Here is a 27,311-nt window from a genome sequence, read left to right as displayed (position 1 = left end):
AGCTCTCCTTAATTGATCAGTATACTATTTTGCAACCTTTTTTTATAGTAGTATTGATTAAGAAAAACAACAACTGAAGATAAAACAAAATTAGAGGCTATGCATTAAACACCCACTTTAAGTCTTATTTTCCTTTGCTCTCAGGGGAAAAACAATCCAACCTGATCTTTGCTTTGACACCACTGGGCAAACGACTGTACCGTAATCATTGACACAAATCCTTTTTTGTGTTAAATCTCTGCGCAGAAGATACACCATTACAATTATTTGGGTCACTCACACGTTTCAATGGCTTCATTTCTCAACTTTAAACCAAGGACATTTTGTTCATTCGATGGTCATGTTGACTGGAACTCTTTATCTTGGGCAAATAAATACACTTGCCACACAGGTCAGACTTTGACTGAGAAGTCAGCGTCTCAGCATTGTCTTAATATGGTCTTTCCATCTTGTCTTAATATGGGATGACCATCCGACACATGCCACCCCCCCCCGGATCATCGTCTACCACTGCCATCTGTCGATGAGACGTCAGAACTACAGCAAACTCTGTGGAACGGAACCAACCAATCACAAGCTTGGAAAAGTACTATATATAAGACGTCATTTCCTGTCAGCGGCCTCTTTTGCCATCGTGTGGTTAGCCTTCCATACGGCGTTGTTTCGTGGTGAGTTCCTTAGACGGATATTTAGAATGTTTAACCTTGAAATGTCTCCTGAGAACTAAGTAATCCCTTTATTGCTATCTTAATCTCCTCCAGTGACGTTAAAAACTAGACATTTCACTCTGACGTCGTCTTGAAACGCCTTAGCGAGTTATGCTAACATTTGAAGCTAGCTAACTAACTAGCTTGTGACACGCGCTCTCTCCATGCTTTCAGATCGGCTCGACTACACACCGCCGCCGTGAAAAACTTAACTTTATTTTAATTTAATTAATAACTATGTAGATGGTGACGTTGTGTATAAATGTGGCGTTTACAATGAACGTCCGCTGTTTTAAAAGAGTAGCGACTTAATATTTCAATGTTGATATTACTATAGCCGTAGAATATTGGAAGTTGCACGATCAGAAAATTAGGCCTTTGTGGCTTTTCTTCCAATATGCTGATTTCTTCTATTCCACAGCTCTCCCACCTCACTCGTAACTCCGGGAAAGTGGTCACGATGTCCGGAAGTCTGGATGTCCTTCAAATGAAGGAGGAAGATGTGCTGAAATTCCTGGCTGCAGGAACCCACCTGGGAGGTACCAACTTGGACTTCCAGATGGAGCAGTATGTCTATAAGAGAAAAAGCGATGGTATGTGTAGATGCATATTAATGTCTAATTTCTCATTTTCTGTACATATTTCGGAATATATTGTAAATTTGTTTGCTTTCATTTAAGGTGTCTACATCATTAACCTGAGAAAGACCTGGGAGAAGCTTCTGCTGGCAGCAAGAGCCATTGTTGCCATTGAAAACCCAGCAGATGTTTGTGTCATCTCCTCCAGGAACACTGGACAGGTTATTTGAGTTCTTAGTGCCCCGTTTTCTCCTACGACACAATATTGTAATGTGAAAATGCACACTATTAAAGCCGGACACCGTTGTCGGTGTTCAGGTGTCGGAAGTGTGCAAAAGTAATTATGGACGGGTTTTCACGTAAACCATTGAGGACTGACGTTCCGGGATTGTGGTTTGATAGCCCTGAGCCACAGTGTACACAAGCTTTCAAAAAACGAGATGAAATTACTCCTATGCTAGAATTGACAACTTTTTGTTTTCTCTTCAGCGAGCAGTGTTGAAGTTTGCCTCTGCCACTGGTTCCACCACCTTCCATGGCCGTTTCACCCCAGGTACATTCACCAATCAGATCCAGGCAGCTTTCAGGGAGCCCCGCCTCCTGATCGTGACAGATCCTCGTGCTGATCACCAGCCACTGACGGAGGCCTCCTACGTGAACATCCCCTCCATTGCTCTGTGCAACACCGACTCCCCTCTTCGATATGTGGACATTGCCATCCCCTGTAACAACAAGGTGAGCCATAGAATCAAATAACTCTACGGCTTAGTTTCATGGAGGAGCTTGTTTTCTAATTTGTCTGTTTTCAGGGTCACCACTCTGTGGGTCTGATGTGGTGGATGTTGGCCCGGGAGGTTCTCCGGATGAGGGGCACCATTTCCAGAGAGCACCCATGGGAAGTCATGCCTGATCTGTACTTCTACAGAGATCCTGAAGAGGTAAGTATTATTCCGCCCCAGAGGGTATCTTGACAGCAGAATTCCAAAAACCGACTAATGAGGTGCTTACAAATGTAGATCGAGAAGGAGGAACAGGCTGCTGCCGAGAAGGCTGTTGGGAAGGAGGAGTTCCAAGGGGAATGGACTGCACCTGCAGCAGAGTTTGCCCAGCCTGAGGTTGCTGACTGGTCTGAGGGCGTTGCTGTGCCATCTGTGCCCATTCAGCAGTTCCCAGCAGGTAGGATTGATTCAGTCTCACCCCTTTCAGTGCTGCTACTCCAGTCTTAAGTACTGAGGGTTATTTTTCTCCTCCCCCCGTTCATTACGCAGGTGCTCCAGCAGCTGTAAAGCCCACTGAAGTCTTTTCAGGTGAGTTGAGTTGTCTTTTGAAATGCATAAAAACGTTTTACATTTTGGATGGTTTCTTTATTTTTTTCCTCCCACTTGCAGAGGACTGGAGTAATCAGCCTGCCACCGAGGACTGGTCCACTGCTCCCACTGCCCAGGCCTCTGACTGGGGTGGTGCCACTTCTGATTGGTCTTAAAAACAAACAAAAGTGACCATGGTGGGAAATAAAGTGTTTCACACCAGTTTTCTCAGTTGTCGGTTTTTACTTTCTGTGACCGTCCCAAAGCTGTGAATGTCTTTTGAAATGTTACAAAATTATGCAAATTAACAGAATTCTCCAGGTGAGGGTAGAAGTGTAAATTGTTAAATGGACAACAGATACAGCAGCACCATCGCAACGATGAACTCATGGGACCTGAAGGATGCTTATGTTACTCGCGACATGACATTCCTTAGACCCACCACTAGAAATTGAACAGGTGGTGCTGCAGTCCAATTATTGGGCCATTTATTTAAAACGTAAAATTATCTGAAGGACAGTAATATCTGATAATCTGCGATCTCTTCGAAGTGGGTAGTAGATTGAAAGTTGGCACAATGATTAATTTTTTTTGGGGGGGCGGGGTTAAACCGATAGCAACTTCTCCAAATGGCTTTCTACTTGAACAGAATTTCGACGACTGACGCGTGTGACCAAAGACGTGAATGACTATGACAACAGCCGTCACGTAGAGCACGCTTCAGTTGTTATGGGCATTTAGAGCACTGCTTGAATATAGTATTCCGGAGTATTTTTTGTCTTCATTGTGTAAAAGTACCAGAGAAATTCGGAGCGGCTGTGCACTGCATCCCGCCTGTGCAGAACAATCACCACCTCCACATTCGCGCTCGACAGCCGGGTGGGCGTGTCCCAGGGCGGTTCCGACTCTGCGATTGGGCGAACACTCTTTCCTTTCCTCCTCGACTTCCGCTCTCAGCACGCCCAACCAGGGAATAATGATAATAATGATCAAGATGGCTACTACAGAAACCTTTCTGTAGCTAAGCACCAGTTTCATGGGATCACGCAAAACTGCACTTTGTAACTCTTAAAGTCCCTCGTAGGTGACGAGGGCTACGCCGGGAACGACACTACATGGATTCATTACGGACTTTGAGGAAATTCTAGTAATTGTGTCGCCTGTAACAGTTATCCAACGGAAGCTAGCTAACAGAGGAACCAGCTAGCCGAATAGTTGGCGACTCTCTCCGGCGTTAGCCGACCACCCGCGGGGGAGCTTGGCTCCATTTCTGGGAACAAATGGCCGAACCGAGGAAAGTTCCCTTCGTCACACTCTCGTCGTTCAACACATCCGCTCCGTCGACCCCGGAGTTGAGCAAGAAACGCCGCCGCGAGGATGAGGCCATGACTTTGGGCAGAGACGGTGGTGGAAGTGTGGTCGGCTCAGAAGGTGGCGCGGGTCTGTTTGGCACCGTGCAAGGTGATGTCGTCGAGCCCGAGGAGGCGAAACCCACCGTCCGGCTCAACCTCTCTCTCTCCGAGCCGAGTGAACGTGGTTCCGCCGAGTTCAACTACGGCGAGCTGGTGGTCCCGACGCCTTCACGCTCCTCTCAGGTGAGCCTCAGCGTACAATGACGTGAGCAAGGGGGTCCTCCACTGGTGGGTGCACTTGACCCGATTAAAAATCCAATATTGTCTTCCAAAAGTTCTTTACGGTAGCAAACGTGACTATATGAAACGGTTTGCCATCAGTTACTTTACAGAATATGCACAGTAAACACGCCATAAGCACCTATTTTCGCAATTTAAGGACTTCAAATCAAATGGACTTGACATGCCCCAATATTGCTTCTGTCTTTGGATCGATAAATAAATAACACATCTTTCCAGCAAGTGACAAATGAAATCAGTTGCAATTACTAGTGACTCTGTAATTACCATGTTACCCCATTTTGACTTTTAATTGTAGGTACAACTTTCAGCAGCTTCAACTGCCCCAAAAGGACTCGCACCCCCCCTGGACCCCAACGACCCCCTCGCTGATGATGAGAGGGAGAGACGGGAGGTTGAAGAGTTGGCTATGAAATTTGAAAGCAAATATGTGAGTTTTGTCATAGTTCTTGATAGAGCTGGGCGATATGGCCTCAAAATACAGTTGGGATTTCTCCCCCCCACCCGCATTTTGTAATTGCGTACAGACAAACGAAATGACAGTGACATCCAAAATAAGCTTTACTTTCCTTTTTGTATTCCCTCTTGTGGGATTTGCTTTCTCCTTGACTCGAACAACCTTTGAAACTTTTTTTTTTGCATGAACATCCATAAAAAGTACACAAATATATATATATATATATTTTCCCTTATGGGTAATGTGAATAGAAATGCTTCCTCTTGGAATAATGTCCTTTTTTCTCAACCGTATGCCAAAACAATCCTTCCAGTGACAAGTACTGTAAAACTCAAATTAATTGATCAAATCGATTAATTGGCCAGCAAATTCTTGGATAGTGTCGGTAAGCAAACGTGTCTGATCTTGGCGTGTTCGTACTTTTGTGCATTGTTTGCAGGGTGGCGCCTCCAAGAAGAAGAAAAAAGACAGGATGCAGGATCTCATTGATATTGGTTACGGGTATGACGAGAGCGACCCCTTCATTGACAATTCAGAAGCCGTGAGTATTTCACTTCATCGGGTTGGGCGGTGGGGGGCGAGGGGGGGTCCCCCTGGTCTCAATCCGTTCCTATTATGAATTTATATTGGTCAAAATAGGGCCAAGTGCCCATCATGATTTGAAAATAGTTGTGTGAAAACCGTGTTGTCGTATCACAAATGTTTCCTTTTGGCGCAGTATGATGAGCTGGTTCCGGCCTCTCTGACCACCAAACACGGCGGCTTTTACATCAACACCGGCACTTTGCAGTTCCGAGCTGCATCTGACTCCGAAGGAGACGATACGGAGAATAATCACGTCAAGGTACCTTCTTTGCATCTCTCTCTCGTCTTTCAACTCGCGTGATCGTTCCAACCGCCATCCCGTCCGTCCACTAGAAGATGAAAGATGGAGAAGAGCGGGTGATTAAGAAGCGCAGGAAGAAGCCGGATGGAGCCGTTTTGGAGGAGAAGAAACCCAGGAAAAATAAAGTACCAAAGCCCGGGTAAGGTGTTCACTTTTTAGCTTCTAGAATTTGATAAACCGGTTGCAACTGCCACTCGGCGGCTGACAAAACCATCGCGGCGCTCCGATTGGTTGGACGTACGAGTTGTGATCTTCTCGCGTTACTTTTTTTCCCCCTCCGACAGAGTGTCGTCCTTGAATCGGCCAGAAAAGAAGAAGAGGAAGAAGCTGATGAAAGATTCCCTCCACCTGGCCAACATGTTGCGGCGCTTCACCAGGGAGAAGGAAGAGATGCGAAAGAGGACCGCGGCCGGCGCCGCTGTGCCGCGCCCCCAAGCCAAAGCGCCCGCTGCGAACCCTTCGCTCGTCAACAGCCAACCGAAGGCCGGCGGCGGCGGCAACGACTGCAACGTGACCGACCTGACGTCCGACCCGGCCGTGATGTCGCTGCTGGGCTCGGCCAACAATGACGTGTTGCAGGACATGATGGGCGATCTGGACTTTGGGATGCTGGACTCTCCGCAGTCCTGCAGTCCTACTCGGGGCGAGAACGGCTCCTCGGGCCATAAGGCGGGCGCCGGCCGAATGTCGCAGGGGAATACGATGAGCCCTCCGTCGCTGCCCGCCGGTCTCCCGGGGCCCCTCTTAAAGCGCATCGAAGACCTCAGAGCGGTACGACGGCCGCCATCTCGCTTGCTATGTTGTCGCGGAGAAGGCAGACGGGACACGGCCGGGAGTCGGTCTCATCCTTGTTTCCCGTCACAGGCGTCCCGTCAGTTTGACGAAGAAGGCCGCAAGAAGTTCTTCACCATGGACATGAATAATATCCTCCTCGAGTGAGTGGCGTTTAGCTTTTGATTTTCCTCAAACCATTTGGGGAGTTCTCTTTAGTGAACACGACGAGTACAGAACAGCAAGAGACAATTGGCGCTTCCGGAACAACCAAACGTTCCGGCGACATAAGAAATAGACAAGATGGCGAGAACGCCACCATTCGCCTGTTTGGCTAAAAGCTGCAACCATGTGCTGCCTTTTAGTTAATTTATCTCAGTTAATTAGATTAATTTAATCTAAGTGAGTTAATTGTATAGTTTGCTTTGCAAATCATTCTCGAACAGCGTTTGAACTAAAAAATAGGCAGCTGCAGCATTTTTTTTTTCTGTTTTGGCCACTGGAGCGACCTCCATCTTTGTGTGTGCGCGCCAGTATCGATTTGCAGGTTCAGGAGCAACCGGCGGACGTTCGTTCGGCCGTGTACTCTCACTTGGAGGCCTTTGTTCCGTGCAACAAAGAAGGTCTGCTCAAGCGGCTTAAGAAATTGAGCCTCAACATCCAGGTAGGCGGCGAGATTGCCATCATCAAGTCTTCCTTTAAGTGGATTCGGAAATGCCTTTTATGTAACGCCCCCCCTACCCCCCCCCCCCAAAAAAAAACTATTTATGAGGTGAAGGCAGCCCGTACTAAGTCGGTTCCCGCTGCCTCGCAAGCGCTTCCGAAGGTGACGAGCGCCTGCGAGCAGGCTCTCGATGAAGCGGCGAATGTTGCCCCCCCCCCCCCCCGCATCAAATGAGCTCGCTGACGGCGCGGCCGCTCCCCCCTTTTTTGCCCAGGACGACCGTCTCCGTACGCCGCTGCTCAAGCTGAAGCTGGCCGTGTGCAGCGTGATGCCGGAGCAAATTGCTCGATACAACATGGACTGCATCGCCAAGGTGGCAAAGTAAGCGTCCTTCCCATTGGTCGGGTTTTGCCCGCTCCCCCGCTTTGGCGCCGTCCGTCGTCGCTCCCCCTCGGGGGTCCTCATTTGCGTAGTCGCCGACGTACCGCTTAACTTGCTCGCCACTCCCGACAGACAGCACTGCGAGGAGGGAGAGAAAAACGCTTCGGAAGACGACGACGAGGAGAAGCCGGGCAAGAGGGTGATGGGGCCTCGCAAGAAGTTTGTCTGGGATGACAAACTCAGGTGCGTGTCTGCGCGACACTCACCAGGCGGCGGAGAGGGAAACGTACAAAAAGGCGCGCTACGGCATGAAGCAGACCGGGGGAGGGGGGGCTGATGGAAGCACGCAAAAGATGCATTTGGCGTGCGTTGGAAGGCACGAGATGTGTGACGTGCGCGTCTGACGAATTGCAAGTCGCGCGCAGGGCACACGAAAAAACAAAAAGAATCTTCCTTTGGTTCTCTGGGTTCCCTGTCACGGTTTCCCACGGTGAGGGAAAGGTTTTGCGCCAACTCTTTGGCTCGCAACTGAATAGTGTGCTCGTCTTTTTTTTTTTTTCGCTCAGGTTGTTGCTATGCAACTTGGTACGGGTGAAGCTGAGCTGCTATGAGCTGGAGGGCAAGAACGCTTCTCCCGAAGATTACCTCAAAGCTTTCATGGAGACGGAAGTGAAACCTCTTTGGCCCAAAGGGTGGATGCAGGGCAGGTCTGGTTTTCTTTTTTTTTTTTTTATTCTCCCCCCCCCCCCTCTTCCCCCTGACTTGCTATTGAACGTTCAGCGGCCAATCCCTTTTTTTGTCGTCGTTGTTGTTTTTGGAACTAGGATCCTGTTTAAAGAGAGCATCATGGCTCATGGCCATCTGACCGGCTACACGTGAGTAAAGCGACGCTTGGAAAGCGTTTGACCGCCAAGCGACCAATCGCACTGATTTTTGACGCCTTCCTTCCAGAGCAAAGAAAAAGATTCCCTCCGCACCAAAGGTCAAGCCAAAGGTGACGCTTGTTTGTATGACAAACTCCTTCTTGTGTGAATGAGTGCCACGTGATTGATTTTGAAATTGATTTTAGCATAAAAAAATCTGACTTATCGATGGAATCGCCAACTCTAAAAATATCTGATAGTGATCGTACAGATCTGATCAGAGCGAACATCCACCATCCGCGATTCCCCGATTGCGGGTTTGTCGTTTACGCGACAAACAATGTGATGACGTGGAATCTTTGTTTTGTCAGGAGGCAGCGTGGCTTCAGCGGACCCCGCCCTCAGCGGGCGTCGTCGCGTCCCTCGCCGGCCAGGTTGCTAAGCGAGCGTCTCAACCCCCGTCGGAGCCCATCTGCCTGGATTCCCTCGACGGCGACCTGGCGGTTCCGTCCCTGGACTCCATCTCCCAGGCGCTGATGATCCTCGGCAACGCCGCCAAAGGCCTGGCGCACGGCGACGCCCCTCCCTCCCCGGATAGACCCAAAGGCGTCGCCAACCCCGCCTCCCCCCACGTCTCGGCCCTCGTCCAACAGCAGCAGAAAAAGAACTCGGTCGGCGCGCCCGGCGCCGGCAACCCTCGCCACGCGTTCTCCTCCCCGTCGCCCTCCGCCCCGTCGTCTCGCCCGCCCCCGGTCACCTTTTCGCCCGCGTCGTCAATCCGGGCGGACGCCGCGGGCGTCGTGAAGGGCCCGGGGCAGGCGCACAGACACTCGCCGTTAAGCGCTCAGAGACCCGTCGGCGTCGCCGTGCCGAAAGTCAACTCATCTGCGTCGGCGCCGAAAGCCCGCCCCCCGCCCACCGCGTCGCCCCTCATGCCTCCGGGATCAAAGATGGCGGTTCCCGCTCCCGCTTCGGGCCTCCTCAAATGCGGCAATAATAAAGGAGTCAACAGCAGCGACCCCGTCGTCATGACGGCGCCTGCGTCTCGACAGCCGACAGCCCACCCGTCGTCCGCGCACATGAGCCCCAAAAGCTTCCTGGCGACGCGCCCGCCCCTCGCCCTGCAGAGCAAAACCTCCGCCGTGCCCGCCGCTCACCCGGGAGTTCAAACCACGCAACCGTCGGGCTTCATCACCCCGATGCACGCCACTCTCACCAAATCCGGTCACACCGGCGTCACGCCGGTGGTCAAACTCACCCCCCGCACCCTCAACTCGGCCGTCGCCAGCCCGTCTCGCGGCCCGGCTTCGGTCGGCCCCGCCCAGGGCGTCGCCGCCCCGTCCCGCAGCCTGGGCTCGGCCGTCGCCGCCTCCTCCCGCGCCCTCAACTCGGTCGCCGGCGCCTCGTGTTCGCCCGCCCCCTCCCCGGCCCCCAGGTCCCAGGCGACACCCGCCATGCAGCAGTTCTCTTCCAAAAGCCCCGCGGGTTTCCGCCCGCCCTTCTCAGGTGCCCAGGCCGGGGCGGCCAAGGCGGGTGCGGGTGGCTACGCTCCCCCCGCCAACCAGAAGACTCCAGTCATCAGCAGCACAGCCAACAGTAGCCTTATCAGCACGTCATCCATAAGCAAACATTCAGGAAGTGCCGCCCCCCCGACGGCGCCCTCCACCAACACGGCCCAGCGCCAGAGGTCGGGCGGGGTGACGACGTCTCAGGGGGCCAAAGCGGTGACGTCCGTCCCGTTGTCGTCGGCCACTCCTCAGCTGCCTCAGGTAGGTGCTCTCACGACCCGCCCACCCCCCCACATTTAAAACGCAAACTGTTGCTGATTTTCTCCTTTTTACTTTTTTGGCTCAGGTGTCATCAGCAGGCAGCAGCGGTCTACTGGGCTCCGCCTCGTCTCTTCCTCTCGGCTTCGGGATGCTGGGGAGTCTGGTTCCCGTGTCGCTTCCCTTCCAGTTCCCCCCGCTGCTCAACTTGAGCGCCGGAGGCTCCAGCGCGCCGCCCGCTAGCGCTGCGGCGAGTAGCAATGCATCCTTCTCTTCCTTGACTCAGAGTGAGTTCAAAAGTCTACACACCCCTGTTGAAATGCCAACTTTTGGGGGTTTGAAAAAAAAACTGGGTCAGCTTGATTGCATTGATTAGCAGGAGGTCTCACTGAAACTTTAAAAAAACATGCGGGAAACTTAAAATAGCATAACCACAAAAAGTTTCTTCAATATCACAACTACTGAGCTATATATGTCGACAAACGCCAAGTCACGTGATGTTTACATGGAACTTTGCGTGTGGCACGGCTGTAAAACGGCTCTTCTGGTTAATCTATTGAGCACGATACAAAAATGACCTTCTCGTGACGATGGAGTGTGAAATATGTGAATGATTGCGAACGGAGCCGCTCTTTGTTTGCCATGCATCCATTTTGTTTGCTTCAACCTCCCTCCCGTCTGTTCTTGTGTGCTGATTTCTGCCGTCATCATTGTTGTGTTGGTCACAGTCCCCATATCTGCCTTTTTTCCGTTCTTCTTACCTTTCCGTTTCCTTGTGCCCTCCTTTTCACACCCCCTTTCCCCTTCCTCTGCGCCCCCCGTCCTGTCTCTCCTCAGATCTATATAAGAGTCTCCAGTCGGGGTCTCAGGTTGCTCTGCCTCATTTGCAGCTCGCTTTCTCAGGTAAAATGTGAGCCTCCCTCCCCTCCACCTTTCCACCGTTTCTCCTTTCCTGTCTTTCAATGTGCTCTGCTCATCCTGTCCGCCCCCCCTCTCTCCCCACCACCCTTGTATGTATGTTGCCATCGAAGACATTTCCCTAAATACTGGCGCTTGTGATTAACAAAACAACTTTCTTGTTTCTGTACAGATGTCAGCCAAAGCCAGAGTGCAGACGCCAAGAGGAAGACTCTATGATAGCAGTCGGGGCAGACCACTTTTCAGGAATGAATTTTCAAAGGAAAAACAAAACCATTTGGATCACTTTTACATCCTTGACAGCAAAACAAAACGACAAATACAACTTGTCGATGTTTACAAGACAGACCTATATCACTGTGGACAGGGAGAAGGCACTTGTGTGGGTCTGTCTGTTGCACCGTGCGTTTGTGTCTGTGTGTGTGTGTGTGTGTGTGTGTGTGTGTGTGGCCGCCTGTGTGTGTATATGTTGATAGAAGATGAACAGTGTGCCTTTTGTATGCTTCCCTCTCTGATGCATGGTCAGTGTCTACACTGTGCTCTTTTTAAACCATAATGAAAGGATCGCTGACTTTTGTAAGAAAAAAAAAAAGCACATCGCTGACTTGCAGCTTTTTCCAATTCCCCAAGCTGAACACTTTTTCTATTGAATTCTTCAATGAGTTCCATTCTGTACAGTACTGAAACCTTTTAATTAAAAGTCCTACTCTTCACATGCTCATGACTATTGGATGCTGTGTGTGTGTTTGTCTCAAAGATGGATTGACGCATTTGACCTTGCAACAACTTACGTGCTTTGGAACAAAGTAAACATGACACCACAATGAATAGGCAGTGTCGATTTTTATCAAGCCTTAACATCATCCAAAAGAACTAAACGGTCAATTACGGATGCAAAGCTTTCAAAGCATTGAGGAGAACGTGAAAAGCGTCAAATGAAACCGAGAAGAAAAAAAAAAAGACAAAAAGGAAAACTTGAGGGAAACAAAAGATGGAAGAAAGGCAAAGGTCTTTTTTGCGGGATCCACGTCTACTTGACCAATGGCCTGGTCTTATCGTCATCGCCGCACTGGTGCGCTTTGTACTTTTTCACCTCCGCCATGTACTTTGACCAAGCATCACTCTTGCCGGGCGTCGTCTGCGGGAAAAGACGCGGCACGTCAAAACCGGTTCAGGTCACACTCTGATCCTTCTCCTTCGGCGGAGAAAAAAAAATTGTGTGTTTCCGGTAACGTGACCGACTAATGCCTTCTACGTCAAAAATGCCGACCGTAAAGTTTTTTTTTTCAAACAACCCTTTACATTTTTGCGTAGAGGGTTTACGTCGGTGCAAACTATTGCGATATTCATGTCGTTTGCCCTCTCGTCTGTCAACAGAAGGACGGCGGAGTAATGTATCAATGTATCCTTGTTTTACGTTTTATGGTTATTTTGTTTTAATTTTTGATGGGGGAAAAAAAAAACTTTGGCCTACCTACCGACTCTATGCTTAAATTTCATGTTACCTGAAACACACCATCTTTTGTATTTGACCATACCTCTGTGTCCTGTTTCTGCTTCTTGGCAACCATGCCGGTCTTAAGGAACACACCTCCTCTGCGCTTCCCCACCTGGGTTAGGGCATAGAAGACTGACAGCGTTACAGGAGGCCTTGCCTTGGCAACGAAGGAGAGTACACCAGAGCGGGTCTACATTGTCTGCTGCCCAACCACCAGCCTCATCTGTGGAGAACATTCCCCAACTTAACCCATCTAATAGTGTTGATGATACAATCCTCACAAAAAAAAGTTAAGATGCTGGGCTTTTGGGTGAAGCTTCACTTGACCTTCTCGAGAACCTTTTTAATGCATGTGTCCAACTGTTCAGTACTCGGGAAGAAGCTGAACAGGAAGTATCACATGCATTGAAAAGATTAAACATGTTCACCTGTTAAGGTTATCATGCATTTTTAGTTGATCCTGAAAGTTCACCCTAACTGCTTGTGAGTTGACCAATAAGCTATTTCTATGACAATGGCTGTCAGTTTGGATGTGCTATCTGCCAAACCCCTTACAAAGCTGGTGACCGGAGGGGGCTTCGTATGTCCTTGCTCTCCATCTGCCCCCTGCGCCTTTTTCCTCATCTCCTCCTCCATCTTCTTCTTGAACATCTCCATGAAGCTGCCGTCGTTGGCGAACGCGTTGCCCGAAGAAGACGGGACTTCTTGTTGGCCCGCGGACGGGGACGAGGGGCAGCCGCCATCCGAGTCCCCGCCGCTGCTGCTGCTGCTACCGCCGTCGGCGGGGTGCGATTTCCCCTGTCGGCGCCTTTGTTCCATGTTTAGGGACTGCGGCGGTGTCTCGGTGTTCGGGAGTTGCCGGGGACCTCCAGTTAGACGTCGGGCTGCTCCGCTTTATATGGCTTGGTTGTGTGTGGTTTGGCTCGACGGCGTCCCTTAAAAACGAAAACAACGTATCCCTTCCGAAAAAAAGAAGTCAGAAACAATCGACGTAAGCCACTTAAGAGGGGGAAAAAAACACAAAAGCAGCAGTTGGTTCGAAAGCTAATGTTGCTAACGCCGTCTGGTCGACTCTACCTTCGAATAAAAGAGCACCTATTTCGGTTGGTGACGCTTTACGTTGACAAAATTGAACGTTGGACCTCGCAAGCGTTAAATACCCGCGTCCAGGCTCGTCGAATGTGTAGAGTGGGCCAGTGTTTTGATCTAGCTTTTCACTAAGCTCATCGCTCGCCGTCGGCCATGTTTAGGTTACCAGTGACGACACGTCGTGGGCGTGGTTCCAACTGCCGTACAGGAAGTCGAACTTGCTATTTTACTGCCGTGAGATGTAAATAATGTGAGACGAATATAATTGCCAATGTCATTATTTGACTTTGTCATACATCAATCAAAAATACAAGGTATATGTAAGTACCCAAAACACACATTAAAAATTGAACATTATCATGTTTGCATGCATGATTTTAAAATATCGTTTTCTCCCGCAGACATTTTTGAACAGGGATGAAAACCAAACCAATCACGAGCTTCACTCTTCAAAAATATGAATCACTGTAATCAAGCACAAATCACCACTTGACATATTCGATCATAAACTCCCATTTATTTGTAGTGCAAAAGTAGAAAGGACATAGACTACCAAATGTTCAGCTTGCCTGATCCCTCTTGTGAGACGTGCAGTACACCATCATCTGTGTGACCAACTCTAAGAGTCATCCCAATAATTGGGCAACAGACACCTAACAAACTTAGTTATGAACCACAAAAATGTGCACACAAATGTCGGGCTGGAGACAACAGCATATGTTGACAGAGATGAAGGACAAGACACAAAGCAGCAGCTTTGACATGGGATGCACTGTATTATTATTATTACACGCTCAAATGAGCTCATCTGTAGAAAATAAGCAGTGATGATAAACGTGTCATCTTTCGAAGGCTACAGTGTATATACTCCGTTTTCTTGTGAACAGACAAACTCCAAATGAGCATTCCGTAGTTTTTAGTGTTGCGACATGTCGATCACATTGTGTAATAGTCATGCATTAGGAGGCCTTCAGTGGCCTACATTCACATTTCTGTAGATTCTAAAGTGGTGCGTGCATTTAGGTTTGACCAACAACCCAGGACCCTGCTTCAAATGGGAAGGAAAAAAAGTCGCATGCAAATAAAGCTCATCATTGGAAACAAACAAAGTGGGTCATGCTACTCAACCAACACCTTAAGAAAAAGATAACAAAAGGAGGAAGGATTCCATGTTCGTGGTTTGTGAGCACCCCATGCTTAAGTTTTAAGCACACAGGAAGGATTCGGTCTTAGTGAAGGCACTCCACAAACGCACTGCTCAGGGAAAGTGCTTGTGGTCGGTCATACGAGAGTTCTAAGGAGAATGTCATTCAAGTGAAAACAAGACTGAAGATAGGACATCTTCTCTTGCACAGCTTAAGCCCATTGACATAAAAAGGAGCCGGAAGAAAAAAAGTTCAATTGGTTGTACAGTGTATAAATGGAGGTATCTCAGTGTTGCTTAGCGCCTACCGTAGGACGGGTGGTCCGAGGCCACATTTCTATTCTTCCTCAGTTCCTCGTGTCCTCACTATGCACTACTTGAGTTTAATGGACCTCTGAAGTCATTCTCTCATCTCCCACATCTTAACACTACCGTCATGAAGAGTGGCTTAAAATACATTTTAAAAGGTTTTTAAAAAGCGATTATATACTGTTCTAAAAAAAAAAATCAAATAAAAGTCACCTAAAGGCGAGACAGTCTTTTTTTTTTTTCCTCAAGCACCAAGGTCGCAGTGTTCCAGTTTTTGCTCTTTCCACATGAGATACTAAACAGTCGCATCTCCGGAAATCATGACGGTACCACGTTAAGCCACCAGAGGGCACGCATGAGCGGCAAAGCTGCAAAAGGCACGGAGACAACAAGGAGTGCAGCGGAGGCACCTCTCCGGAGGGTTTCCTTCCAAGCCTCATCTTGGTTGGGGCCGGGTGAGGCCTCTCCTGGCATTGGTGGCCATCCTCTGCTGGGCCAGGAAGGACATGGCCTGGTTGGGCGAGCTCAGCCGCTCAACCGTCACTCTCTGATGCAAGGCCATTCCCTGAAAGGAGGCCAGGCTGGTCGAACATTCAATTTCCCCTCTCCCGATGTGAAAAACACACACTATGTGAAGACCTCTTACCATGTTGTACCAAGCGCTAATGATGAGTTTCTCTTCCGCGTCATGTCTGGATCGACTCTTCTCAAAATCACGCTGAGCCCAGGAACACACACACATGCACAGTCAAAAATTTCCCTTACATTATGTACTATGCAGCTCCGCTAGTCCAAACATGACATTCAGATTTAATACTGAGTGTTTGGATGACGAGTTAAGCAGCACAAATCCACCCGTCCTAAAACTCTGTACCTCCAGGTGATGGATTTTTCTCTCTTTCTCCGTCAGCTGGTTCTTCAAGGCCTGAATGTCCGGAGTCACAGTCACAGGCTGTTGCTTTGGATCCAGGGTCTCGATCACCTATCGGCACACACACACACACAAAATGAAAAGCGGGTTGGAAAGACCTCAGACGTGAAACCTCAGGTCACGAATTTCAAACTGTTCCGTGACGCCGTCGGCAAGCCCAAAGGAAATTCTTTTGGGCAACTGTTACGTCATGCAGTGCCAAACGGCATGTAGGACTGTTGAGACAGAGAAGGGAAAGAGAGCACAACTGGGCTTCCTAATAACAGCATTGTTAGCAAGCTTCTGTTTTTTTTTAATTTCCTTTCCAAATTTTGTTTGTAAACAATATTGTTCATCAAGCAGGTCGTTTGTTAAATCAAGGATCCAATGAAAAAAAAAGTTCCAAACCGTTCTGGCCTTGTCCATGTAGCGCTTGTATCGCTGCTCCATCTGTTTCATGTCCTCGTCCTTCTTTCGCAGGATCTCCTGCAGTTCATCGATCTTCTTTGCCACTGGGAGACACGAGGGTAAAAATGCAAGAAGGAGTGTGGGGGGGGGGGGGGGGGGGTGAGCATTTCCTGTATCATCTCCAACTGAAGCAATTCCACAAAGAGAGACTCAACTGTTGCTGTCCGCCCGGGGCTCCAGGTCATCAATGACTTCTCTTTTCTTTTGGAGGTCCGTGTGAGCTTCGTGGAGCTTCTCCCTGCAATGAAATCTTACATGAACTTTTTTTTTCTTCTAAAAAATAGAATATCAACAGTGTTGAACACTACTGGGAGGACTTACAAATGTTCTTCCAGCTTCTTCTTCAGCAAGGAGGACTATATAAAGAAAACAAGGAAAACACATTCAACTCCAACACTTTCTCAAACGGGACACACACACACACACACACACACACACACACACACACACAACAACAACAACACTCCAAAGTCAAGCTGCCCAAGGGTTGAATCACAGGCCATTTGGACAGAGGGTGGGCCGTACTTACGATAGCCTGATTTTGGCACGGTTGTTCGGTGGGGCAGGCGGGTAGTGACAGGACAAGACAGACAGACAGACAGACAGACAGAAGGGCAGGCGTTAACACAGCAAACACGGCTTCAACTCCCACACGTGACACACGTCAAAGTAAAAAAGATTGCAACTCTCACCAGCAATCTTTTTTTTTTTTTTTTCCTCAGGCCCAATGAAGTGGAGTCGCCCTTGTTGTGACAATTTGCCAATCGCTTGCAGACTTTGGGGGCAGGGCTCACCCCCAGTTGCGGGCCAATTTTTAAAAGCCTTTTTCTTTATAATTGCAGATTGTAATTTATCATGACAAGGTACAGAGTGGGATTCATCCATCAATTGAGGGTGCCAAATATGGTTCATAGAAATAGCAGGGGGCCGGGGGGGGGGGGGGGGGTCTGTGTATGTCAATGTGAGGGATTGGCAAGTGGCTGAAGTGGATGGGGGGGGGGAATCGACAAGCACTCACATCCTCCGTCTTGCTGTCCTGCTCTTGAAGAGCTTTCTGGAGCTCCTCCACCTGCGAACGCAGCTCGGAGATCTGCTGGTGTTGCAGCCTGCGGGGTGGGGGGGGGGGGGCAGAACAATGGCAGGATTGTTGAAGAGCAGGTCAAGAAGAGAGGGATGAAACATCAAAGTTAAACGGGTGGGAGGAAGACAAGTAGAGCGAGAAGCGATGATCCTTGTGCATCTGCGTGCCGCCGGGCCCTGCGCTCGACTGAGCATGCCCGCGCTGCACTCCTCTCTCTCCTGTTCCCGAAGAAGCTTCCCACACCCTGGGCCTGGTGTTGCCTGGCTACGCACACACACTCAGTCCACCCACATGTCCACATGCCCGCAGGCATATAAACACATTTTCGCGCGCACAGACAAGAGACAATCTGGCTTTCTGCCGTCTGTCCTCCAGCGCGGCCCACACGACTCAGCTGAGCACACAAGTCCAGAGGGCCAGTTGACATTTAGGCAGATATCACTCCTACCCATCCGCCAAACACCCCATCTGAATGTCAAGGAACACACACAAGATGGCGGCACCCGGCGGGTAGGAGTGGAGTTCTGCTCGCTACGTAGGTCGCCGATGGCGGGCTGTCACCGACCTGTTTTGGCTTTCCAGGGTGTTGTTGCTGCGCCGAGCCCCCTCGAGCTCGGCGTGCACCTCGGCTACTTTCTGCCTGTAGGTTTCCTCCTGGACGCACAGCATCTTGTTTTCACTCTGCAAGCGCACCATTGTCTCCCTGGAACCAACGTGAGGACAAGAAAGCGAGCAAGAGGTGAATCAAGATGATGATTGGGCGGGTGGGGGGTCGTTCACCCCCCCCGGCCGGCCCCCTGACAGCCTGTGCACATCAACCTTAATACACACTTGAGCTCAGCGGGCATGATTTCTGCGGCCAGGTTTCCCACCGTGGCCCCGTTGTCGCGCAGGCCTCCTGTGGAGAGATTAGTCGGTTGCAGAAGAAAGCTTTCGCAACCGATTTTGGGGATATTTTCATTCCAACAAGTGCCGCCGTGTAGGCTGTCCAAACACAAACGGTGCATGAAAACGAGCCGAGCCCCGACCGACGGTTGCCGAATGTCGATTTTTAATTCACAACTGCTGAGGTTTTGGCAGATTGCCATTTTTTTTTTTTTTTTTTTAGGAAATTGAGTTTTGTCAGGTTGCCATTAAAAAAAAAAATTTTTTTTTTAGGCAATTCATTTTCTTCAGCACTGACCGCCAGGCAACGGCACCCGCGTTCGGCTCACCTGCGTCGCTGAGACACTTCTGCTGGACCTGCGCACACCTCAGCTCATCATTTGTCTCCCGAAGGGCGTCTCTCTGGGTCATCAGGCGCTTAAAAACAAAAATGTCTCGACTTTGGGCAACGGAGAACGTTTCTATTCGTCATGCCGGACAAACCCGATTCCAACGAACTCGGGCCGTTGCGTCGGACTCAAAACAGAATCCTCCGATTCGCAAATCACGTTCAACCAACCGTTTGTGGGATGCGTTGCAGCCATAACGTTTAGAGCGAATGATTATTTGACATGTACGCAATTAAATAGAGGCTTGAACATGATTTGCGAATCATTGCGTTCCGATTTCATTCAAGTTCATGGGAATGGCGTTTGTGACGCAACTTTTCCACGTGAGCGACTTGACTGACTTCTTTCTCTTTCTGGAGCGCATCATATTTGTCGTGAAGGTTCTTGTACTCAAACTGCCACTTCTCAGCTTTCATGGCCTCGGCCTGGTGCTTGGCGTCAAGCTCGCGAGCCTGCAAGTCAGAGGGCCGCGTGAGCAAGAGACTCGCGACGGAACTGAAGCACGGCTCCTGACTGCGTTTAATAGCACTTTTGATGTCGAGACAGAAAGAGTCCGGCCGCGCTTCGTCTCTCCGCCTCCTCCGGCGCTTGCCTGTTTCTTGTACGTGTCCATCTGAGCGCGAAAGACGTTGGCCTTGCGTAGCTCCTCCTCCAACTCGCAGGTGCGCTGCATGTACACGGTGTTGCGCTCCTCCAGGAGGCGCACTTGTCTGCGCAGGTCGCCCAGATCTTCCAGCTTCCTCTTGTAAGTCTCCACCAAGGTTTCCAGCTGGTTCACCCGGTCGGAGGAGTGCCTGAGGGGGCGGCGGAAAAAAGACGAGACATTTCCCCCCTAGGATACGTGCCATCGTTCCCGTGATTGGCTCCCGATCGGGGAGACGCTCTGACGCAAAAGCGGCATCGACGCATGAAACGTCTTCTATCAACACAGATGTCAAGAGTGAGGAGGTGAACGGACGGACGTCTGTGCGTGGGCAGCGTGGGAGTTGTTTCTGCGAGTGGAAGATGATAATGGAGCTTTGCGCGAATCACGTGTATTGCCGCGTTCAATTGTGTTTCCACGCGTCATTTCACACGTCAAAGGGGAGTTGTGGGTGAAAAAGTGCAGCAACAAAAAAAAAATATCAATGAGGAAAAAAAAAAATGTGATCATTGCCGCAAACGTCGTCATCGGCACCAAACGCACCACGAAAGTGTGGGCGGAACTCCAATAAAGGTGCGCCGTGTGCACAAGGCAGCTGACTAATTGTGTATGCAAACTCGAGTAAATAACGCGACTCAGGTTTGTTTGTACCGCCGCCGTCACAATTCCCTTTCGGCGCACCGCCGCATCCCGAAGCCCGTCGACGATGCTGCCACGACTTGGCGAAATTTTCCCCTTCTTAACCAAGAGTCGCACGGCGTGAACAGCCACGGAGTGACTCGCGCAGCTTTTGCTTTCATCTTTTAAGTCTACCAAACTTGCGCCGTGTGAACATGCGCAAAAGGTGAAATGGAAAGGAGGGGGAGGGGGGGTATGTGGAAACGTAAGCGGTCTTACCGGAGAATATCCATCTCATCTTTGAGGGCTTGCGCTTCTTGCGCCAGGCCGGTCAAATCGTCGTTCCTTTGCTGCACGTTGGCCAGCTCGCGCTCCAGCATGTCCGCGCGCACGCGCAAGTCATCGCGGCTGCTCTCCAGTCTGACGCGTGAAAAGATTTTTTTTTTTGCGTACATGAGCGCCCTGGCACGCTCCACTTTGATGACAGTCAAAGACATCAACAAAAGCGCCATGTCAGGAGATGCATCTGGTCACAAGTGTGTTGGGACTTTTGACCTGTAGTTCTCATCTTGGAGCTGCTCCATTTGACTCTGCAGCAGCAGCAGCTTCTTGCCGGTGATGGCGCTACCGGAGATGTCCAGCGAGTCGCAGCGGCTCAGCTTCTCTTTCAAGGAACGGGTCTCCGTTTGGAGCGACAATTTTTCCTCCAGAGCCACGGACAGCTGTGGAGAAAAATAGGAGGGAAAAAAAAAACCTTAAGAGAAACACAGCGAGAAAAAGGCGCCCATTCAAGAATATGCATTTAAAATGGGACCGATCGTTGTTAAGCGTGAAGACGGAAGACGGGCATTCTTGTGGGTGCAAGCACATGACGGAGTCAGAGAAAATAAAGTGGCGGCTTCTTGTGCATACGCATGCCATGTTCCCATTTTACATGCCTACTCCTCAAGACTTAAGTCAGCCGGTATAAAATGTTCCCAGGCGGATGGAAGCGTCTCAATGGTGACGTTGTTCACTTTCGCCTTCGGGTCAAGCGACAGAAATGTGCAAGGAGCGCATACTGTTCTGAGGTCAGTGGGGGGGAAAAAAATGCGTTTGACTGAGAAAAAAAGTACGCGGCGGAGAGTATCGTTTCAAAATGTAGCTGTGAAAAGAGGCGAGGAGGCCGTTTGGGGGTTAGACAAGCTAGCTAGCAATGCGGTATTCAAAAGAGGTTGGGGGGAGTGGCCACTTACCTGCCGGAATCCTCGGAACCTACGCGGCGGCGCTTTCAAGGACAGATCGCACGCTTTAGCACAGGACCACCGACAGCAAATACATTTTCCAAAACAACGAGTGACTAATCGCCGAAGGGTGGGCTCCGCAAGTAAACAAAACAGGTGGGCCGAAAGCCGTGGAAATTTGAGTGTGCCGCAGCTTCATCCAAAGCCGACGTGTCACTTTTAGCTTGATGTTATGCAACTGTGTGTGTGTAAGTGTGTGTGTGTGTGTGAGAGAAAATTAATACAAAATAAAAAAAAGAAACCCCCCCCCAAAACAAGCCAGGGTTACATAACATCCAATCAAAAGAAAACTAACTCAGACGCTCTAATCAACAAGCGCCGGCGTGCCCCCCGACCCCCACACAATTCTTGATGTTTGCCTGTTTTTATTTTTAACAAGACATCGTAAACTAACCTGATGTTCCAGGTCTCGACAGCGCTGACGAAAGTCCTCCTTTTCATCCGCCTCCTCACTTAGAAAGTAATACTTCCTGGACTGCAAACACGAAAAAGTAAAGACGCCTCGCACGTGCGGTGCAATTTGAAGGACACTGATGGTTTGTTTCACCTGGTAGTCAAAGTCTCCATAGGTCTCTGGACTTCCTGCTTCGGATGAGGGCTCTCGTGATAGAAGCTACGGACAAAACGAGCCGAGTCAACGCAACACGTATTCTGCCCGCAGCCTATTAAATACAGCGACCAAAATGTCGATAGAGAAATATACAGACACGGTCAGACTGAGGTTTTGTGAAAGTGCAAAATGCTTTGTGGCATGTAGTTGCGTCTCTGATGATTAAGACGGATTTGTTAATTGTCAATTGACAAAAAAGGACTTAAAAGCATGTCCGATGCGGATCTCAGGCAGCTTACCTCCTGAATGGCCGTCATGACGACATGCTGGACAGATTCCTCAAGTGTCATTATCTGCTGGATTTGCTCTGGGTTTCGACAAACAAGAGATTGCATGCAGCCAAAAAAAAAAAACAGATTAGCGACAAATACCCGACTGAGAAGAAAACTCGCGCCGCTTATTTTGCCCAAGACTTGAAGCAGCTTAGCTTGCATGACCTCGGCATTTTGATGCCCTTTACAAAGCGTCAGAGGCAAATTGTTCGCAAATTAACCGCTCGGCTTGCGCCACGACGACGCCAACGGTGTTGAAAATCAAAATTACCTTGTTTCTTCTCACAGCTGACGGCGCAGCCCAAGACGAGCTGCACCAGTTTGCCCAACTCGGTGACGTCGCCCATCTCACCGATGAGGCTCACGTCGGGCAAATGCTCTTCCGACACCTGGTGACCCAGTACCTGTTGTTGCGGATCAGAAGATATCACAAAGCTTCAAACTGGCCAACAAACTTTGTGTCAACACTTTAGAGAAGGCCCTTTTTCATCCCAGCCGTGACCTCGCACCGCAGAGCAAACTGAGATGGCAACACTTTTGCCCCAACAGTTGATTGATGAGCAAATAAAATGTTTCATCAATTTTTTTCCTTACGTCGTGGTAATATTCCAGCATGCTCTTGAGAATCTTTTTCAAGTTGCTGACCTACAGGAGGAAAAACATGAGCGGGCTTAATCATTTCAACAATCGAGAAAAGACGTCATTGTCAAGAATTTGTCATTCGTTGCCTTGAGGCGCCAGTTGTCGCCGCTTTCCTCTTTGATCCGAGCCAGCCAGGTTTCATTAAACCAAGAGGGGTCTCTGATCACCAGGGCAGAGGAGAAAACACGTGACATCACAACTCTTGTCCCGTCAATGCCAGAACAGCGCTAAGACTTGCTTGATGCAGCGGAACCTCATCGACATTTTCAAGCGTCATGTGTAATTTCATGCAGGGCTTCAGCAAATCTGAGAACGTTGTTGAAAGCTGCGACCATTATTAACCCCACAAGAGACTTTTGCCTTTTTGTGTGTTTTGGCGAGGAGTGCTACGAGTGATTCAGAGGAAAAAATATTTTCAGAGTCACAACAAAGACCTAAACATGTCTCATTAGCCCCCCAGCGGCCTTTCCTTATAGCTCATGATGTGCGTTTCGCTAAATGACATAAATATTCTTACATTGTGTTCAGCACATGTGCGATGGCCGCTCCACTTGTTAGGTCTTGCTTGCTGTTGCATGATGGCACCTGAAATGTCTGCAACTGAGAACAGTGCCACAGAAGATGTTACAATAATTACGCCGTACATTCAAAACACTGCCACACATTTTACGACCAAAATGTCAAAGATAAATGGTTAACACGTGTACACCATTCCGTTGGTTTAAATCAGAGCTTTTCAACGGATAGGCGGGTCATCAAAAAAAACAGGGTCCTCGGTTTTTGATGGTGTTTTTTTTTTTACATAGTCCCCCCCCCCCCATCACTTTCTTCAAATCATTCGAGTTAATTAGGCACACGCCTGAAACACATCGCTTCTTTGTGTAACACCTTGAGAAAGGTCAAAATAAATCAACCAAGATATATGAGGAATAGAATTTTGGACTTTCACAAGTCTGGTTCATCCTTGGGTGCATTTTCCAGATACCGAAGGTGCCACGCTCAATTATACGCAACTTGATAAATTTAGCAGACGGGTGTATATTTTGATTGAAACGTTACGAGGTAACACTCAAGAATCACAACTTGGCCCGTACTTCTGTTTTCAGAACATGTTACTTCGCCGACGCTGCAGCTGAGGTAGGCAAAGCTAGTCGGCAAAGTAAACAGGTTGTTAGCGCGAGTTAGCCGTGCAGGTTAGCGTCGCTCGCTAGCTTACGCACGCTCCACTTCACCTGTCTACGCCATGGCCACTTCGATCATCTCGTTTTTTGGTGATATTTTTTTTTCACAAACAACGTTCCATAGGCTCCAAAGTTTAATTAGCCACCGTCGTCCCATTCACCTGTTAGCAATTAGCAATGCGACGCGGCTAAAGTCGAACTTACCCATGTTAGAAGTGAATCACACAGCTCGGCTTTGTCCAGGCTCATACTGCTTTTTTTGTGTGTGTTTTGTTTTGTTACCCGTGAAAGGTTCGACTGTTGTGTGTGAGCGAAAAGGTGCGTCTAACACTTGCTGCCAAAGTTACTTTGGGACTCCGAACACTTTCCACGTCATTCAGGCTGCCATGGCCGCCTTGTTGCCTGCTGTCTCCCCCCTCCGCTCGTCTGTCTCACCTCCAGCCGGCCGAGCGAGCTTCCGTATTTAGAGCGTTTCTATGGAAACGGATTCGCTTACGGGTCAGCTTGGCTGAAATGAAGGGGCTCAATGTGACAAGAACACTGACAACAACGCACTTCACGTAAAGTTTCGGAACTATTTCGATTTTAAAAAAATAAATACATTAATTACACACACACACACACACACACACACGCGTATATATAGTTGTTTCATTTTGTGAGGGAAGAAATTTCATCGGTGCTGTATGTTACACATTCGTACAGCACATTCGACAATAAAGTTGTATTCAATTCAATATATATGTATATCTGTGGTGTGTGTGTGTGTGTTCCACTTTATACATACATACACTCACACACGTACATTCACACACAAAATTGATCGCACAGCAACAGTGTTTCGAAGGCGTATTGTATTTTACGAGTTCCCAAAAGCACCACTGGATGGCTCTAGTTGACCAATGGCCTTATAATAAAGTTTAGTGCACAAGAGGCTGCTTCATACCTATCATTAAAAAAATGGTGAGAAGTGTCTTGGCAAACAGCTCCAGCGGTAAATATGAGCTTTAATAAATCACAAATAAGTAGTTCTTTGACTAACAGTCGGAATGGTGTTTCATTTCTAAAAATTTGAAATGGGAAATTAACCTGTGAATATTTTGAACACTGTTTTTTTTCTTCTTCATCAATAAATAAATAAATAGAACATGATAGGGATTTTCATGAAAACTGTAGTGACATCTAAATGTAAAGTTGTGATTATGCAGGGACAAATGTCACCGGGTTCTGGTCAGAGGCCTGTGTGTCTTTCCCCTGCCTTTGAATACGAACTAACATGCCGTCACACACGTACACACACTCCCTCTTCCTTGGTATTGTAAATGCCTCCTTCTGGTTTCCTTATTTGTCATCAAACAGGGATTAATCACACAGAGAAATGATTCCCACGATTTCCACTTTGTAGACAATCCTGAATTCTCTCTCTTTTTTTTTTTAATTATCAAACCTTCTCCTTCAAGACTGCCTTTACCAGGTTTGTCTCAATCAACGTCCTGATTTTTTGACTTGTTGCTGAACCCGAGTAATGCTCATTTTATCTTTGACTGCCTATGCAAAATCACACAAAAAAAAAAGGGTGTAGGTGGTTGCCCAGTATGTGCAAGGTTTTGCGGGGGGGTGCAATATTTTCATCGGCCTGTGTGGTAGTTGTAAAAGTGGTCATCATGAGTGCTTAAGGGTTGATTGCCTCACTTCTCTATCCCTTGCCTTGCCTGCCCCTCCCCATTCCCCCATTTGAAAGTCCATGTCAGTTATGAAAATGGACTTTAGCTCACTTCTATATTTACAAATATTATAAACACCACAGACCTTAAGGATAAAAATGACTCATTACTAGAATGTCGGACCCAGGAAACGTAAAGTGCACGTGTTGACAACCCGCCGCCATTGAGCGCACAGTGGTTGTGGTCTGGGATTTGAATTCAGACTGATTCGTCTTGCACGACTCTGGGTCATTTAAGGTAACGAACTTTAGGAATACAAGAGAGGACACCAAATTGATCGCACAGCAAGACTGCGCCAAACACACTCAATTCAAACCCTCGGCCGTTTTCTAAAAGCCACCTTACGGGAGCCGCTACACTTCCATTTTTGTTATGTGCATTACAGAAAACAAGGAGTTGGGTCAGGCCACTCAGGACCCGAGTGAGATGGCTGGGAGGAAGCCAGTTTCTTGACTTGGGGGGGCGCTTTGGAAGAGAAGTTAGTCAGCCCCCAAAGGAGAGGTCAGATTGACTAACACATGAGTGGCACGAGGTACGGTGGGGGCTCTGGCAAGGCAAAGCTCCGGCTCTGGCTGACTATTTTTGGCCGGCCCCTCTTCCTCCACGTTAATTCCTCTTTTCACCCGTTCTCTCTTTCCTTATTCCCCAGATGTTTCCTTCCTGAAAGTCAAAAGGCTTTACTTCTCCTCTTTTCCAACCTCACGCTGACGCACTTGCATCTCTGGGGGGGGGGGGGGGGGGGGGGGGGGAATGAAGGGTGGAGGTGGGAGGGTCAGAAGCTAAGATTGAGTAATGATTTACTTTTTTAGGCTTGCGGGTTACCGGTCTGGAAAAACAAGGCGCGCTTCCTTTTTTTTTTTTTTGTGCGTAAAGAATAGAACATCCTAAAATCATAACATTTGTATTTATTATTTATTGATATGGTTTGACAAATAAATAAAGAGTTGACATTTTATGTTGCGTCAGTTCTGTGGTAAAGCTGTCTTTCACTTCCTCTTCCATGTCGTATGCCCGTAAAATGTCTTTTTTTTTTCTTTGGCCTTATGAAACAAGGACAAATGTGAACATTTCTTTTAAAGGGTTAAAATAATTGTTAACGTAGCAAAAATGTAAGTCAGTGAGAAGTACAGAATATTCCTATAGCCAAAGAAATGAAATTCCCCAATAAAGCTTCAAAGTAAATTTCAATATTGGATTCCGAATGGAGTAATTATTTGATAAAGCCGCCTCTTCAATCAGTTTTAACATTCCCCGGCCCCCCTCTCTGCTTTTAATTCGAACCGCCTTTAACCCTGGAGAACCCACGGGGTGAAATTTGGCCCCTATAAATTCTGCCCTTAAATCCCAAAAGGTCAGATTTGGCCCTTATCCTAAATTAGGATTAAAGCATTGACTATTTGAAAAAAAAAACATATATTTTGGTGTTCAGGGAACATATTGCACTCATTTAATGTATAAATCATCATTTTCCAAAGAAGAAAAAGGTTCTTGGGTTCTCCGGGGTTAAAAGACAAACGGTTGAAAAAAAAAAAACATACAAAAGAAGAAAAAAAACCCGCTCCCCCCACATGCGAATAAATGAAGTGTGGCTAAAAGCGACACTGCGCCTTTAAAT

General features: G+C 48.5%; 5 protein-coding genes across 9 annotated transcripts in view; 2 read left to right on the top strand and 3 right to left on the bottom strand.

Moving 5' to 3' along the window:
- ntn1b (netrin 1b) overlaps positions 1-27,311 on the bottom strand; it is a 202,036-nt gene that overhangs the window by 109,227 nt on the left and 65,498 nt on the right. The window lies entirely within an intron of this gene.
- rpsa (ribosomal protein SA) lies at positions 501-2,816 on the top strand. The gene is made up of 8 exons (XM_052048824.1): positions 501-668; positions 1,129-1,300; positions 1,388-1,506; positions 1,775-2,020; positions 2,095-2,223; positions 2,302-2,461; positions 2,554-2,592; positions 2,674-2,816. The coding sequence occupies exons 2-8, from the start codon at positions 1,168-1,170 to the stop codon at positions 2,766-2,768; spliced, it is 921 nt and encodes a 306-aa protein (XP_051904784.1). The 5' UTR covers positions 501-668; positions 1,129-1,167; the 3' UTR covers positions 2,769-2,816.
- ubn2b (ubinuclein 2b) lies at positions 3,499-11,663 on the top strand. 4 transcript variants are annotated; one of them, XM_052048765.1, is made up of 17 exons: positions 3,499-4,187; positions 4,543-4,674; positions 5,141-5,242; positions 5,420-5,545; positions 5,623-5,726; positions 5,872-6,358; positions 6,452-6,522; positions 6,893-7,022; positions 7,297-7,403; positions 7,536-7,646; positions 7,970-8,110; positions 8,228-8,278; positions 8,355-8,397; positions 8,638-10,035; positions 10,121-10,319; positions 10,870-10,935; positions 11,123-11,663. In XM_052048765.1, exons 1-17 carry the CDS (start codon positions 3,873-3,875, stop codon positions 11,167-11,169), a joined length of 3,630 nt encoding a protein of 1,209 aa, XP_051904725.1. In that variant the 5' UTR covers positions 3,499-3,872; the 3' UTR covers positions 11,170-11,663. The 4 variants fall into 4 exon arrangements, with proteins under 4 accessions (XP_051904725.1, XP_051904724.1, XP_051904727.1 ...); XM_052048764.1 differs by having other exon boundaries at positions 3,502-4,187; positions 5,620-5,726; XM_052048766.1 differs by having other exon boundaries at positions 3,513-4,187; positions 5,620-5,726; positions 8,638-10,039; positions 10,134-10,319.
- Positions 11,775-13,732, bottom strand: trir (telomerase RNA component interacting RNase). The gene is made up of 3 exons (XM_052048840.1): positions 13,004-13,732; positions 12,489-12,560; positions 11,775-12,088 (listed from the first exon to the last, which is right to left on the bottom strand). Exons 1-3 carry the CDS (start codon positions 13,265-13,267, stop codon positions 11,981-11,983), a joined length of 444 nt encoding a protein of 147 aa, XP_051904800.1. The 5' UTR covers positions 13,268-13,732; the 3' UTR covers positions 11,775-11,980.
- On the bottom strand, positions 14,035-24,423 carry LOC127589571 (protein Hook homolog 2-like). 2 transcript variants are annotated; one of them, XM_052048783.1, is made up of 23 exons: positions 24,177-24,423; positions 23,309-23,391; positions 22,878-22,950; positions 22,744-22,794; positions 22,421-22,553; positions 22,117-22,184; positions 21,815-21,880; positions 21,662-21,742; positions 20,540-20,706; positions 20,264-20,404; positions 19,316-19,517; positions 19,065-19,175; positions 18,664-18,751; positions 18,281-18,347; positions 18,015-18,152; positions 17,387-17,474; positions 16,898-16,903; positions 16,690-16,724; positions 16,524-16,606; positions 16,309-16,412; positions 15,865-15,972; positions 15,637-15,708; positions 14,035-15,555 (listed from the first exon to the last, which is right to left on the bottom strand). In XM_052048783.1, the coding sequence occupies exons 1-23, from the start codon at positions 24,219-24,221 to the stop codon at positions 15,427-15,429; spliced, it is 2,139 nt and encodes a 712-aa protein (XP_051904743.1). In that variant the 5' UTR covers positions 24,222-24,423; the 3' UTR covers positions 14,035-15,426. The 2 variants fall into 2 exon arrangements, with proteins under 2 accessions (XP_051904743.1, XP_051904742.1); XM_052048782.1 differs by lacking the exon at positions 16,898-16,903 and having other exon boundaries at positions 24,177-24,422.

The sequence above is a fragment of the Hippocampus zosterae genome, chromosome 17 (assembly GCF_025434085.1).
Source record: "Hippocampus zosterae strain Florida chromosome 17, ASM2543408v3, whole genome shotgun sequence".
NCBI classification, from domain to species: Eukaryota; Metazoa; Chordata; class Actinopteri; order Syngnathiformes; family Syngnathidae; genus Hippocampus; species Hippocampus zosterae.
Note: the sequence above shows the minus strand (reverse complement) of the source record. Positions and strands in the feature narration are given on the sequence as shown.

Coding starts and splice junctions, on each gene's coding strand:
- rpsa (XM_052048824.1), top strand. CDS start 1,168: ATGTCCGGAAGTCTGGATGTCCTTCAAATGAAGGAGGAAGATGTGCTG. Junction 2,021..2,094: donor CCATCCCCTGTAACAACAAG/GTGAGCCATAGA, acceptor GTCTGTTTTCAG/GGTCACCACTCTGTGGGTCT. Junction 2,462..2,553: donor CATTCAGCAGTTCCCAGCAG/GTAGGATTGATT, acceptor TTCATTACGCAG/GTGCTCCAGCAGCTGTAAAG.
- trir (XM_052048840.1), bottom strand. CDS start 13,267: ATGGAACAAAGGCGCCGACAGGGGAAATCGCACCCCGCCGACGGCGGT. Junction 12,561..13,003: donor CCCCTCCGGTCACCAGCTTT/GTAAGGGGTTTG, acceptor GCCCTAACCCAG/GTGGGGAAGCGCAGAGGAGG. Junction 12,089..12,488: donor AGCAGAAACAGGACACAGAG/GTATGGTCAAAT, acceptor CTTTTCCCGCAG/ACGACGCCCGGCAAGAGTGA.
- ubn2b (XM_052048764.1), top strand. CDS start 3,873: ATGGCCGAACCGAGGAAAGTTCCCTTCGTCACACTCTCGTCGTTCAAC. Junction 5,243..5,419: donor TCATTGACAATTCAGAAGCC/GTGAGTATTTCA, acceptor CTTTTGGCGCAG/TATGATGAGCTGGTTCCGGC. Junction 5,727..5,871: donor AATAAAGTACCAAAGCCCGG/GTAAGGTGTTCA, acceptor CCCCTCCGACAG/AGTGTCGTCCTTGAATCGGC.
- LOC127589571 (XM_052048783.1), bottom strand. CDS start 24,221: ATGAGCCTGGACAAAGCCGAGCTGTGTGATTCACTTCTAACATGG. Junction 19,518..20,263: donor GATGAGATGGATATTCTCCG/GTAAGACCGCTT, acceptor CCGCCCCCTCAG/GCACTCCTCCGACCGGGTGA. Junction 19,176..19,315: donor TGGACACGTACAAGAAACAG/GCAAGCGCCGGA, acceptor TCTGACTTGCAG/GCTCGCGAGCTTGACGCCAA.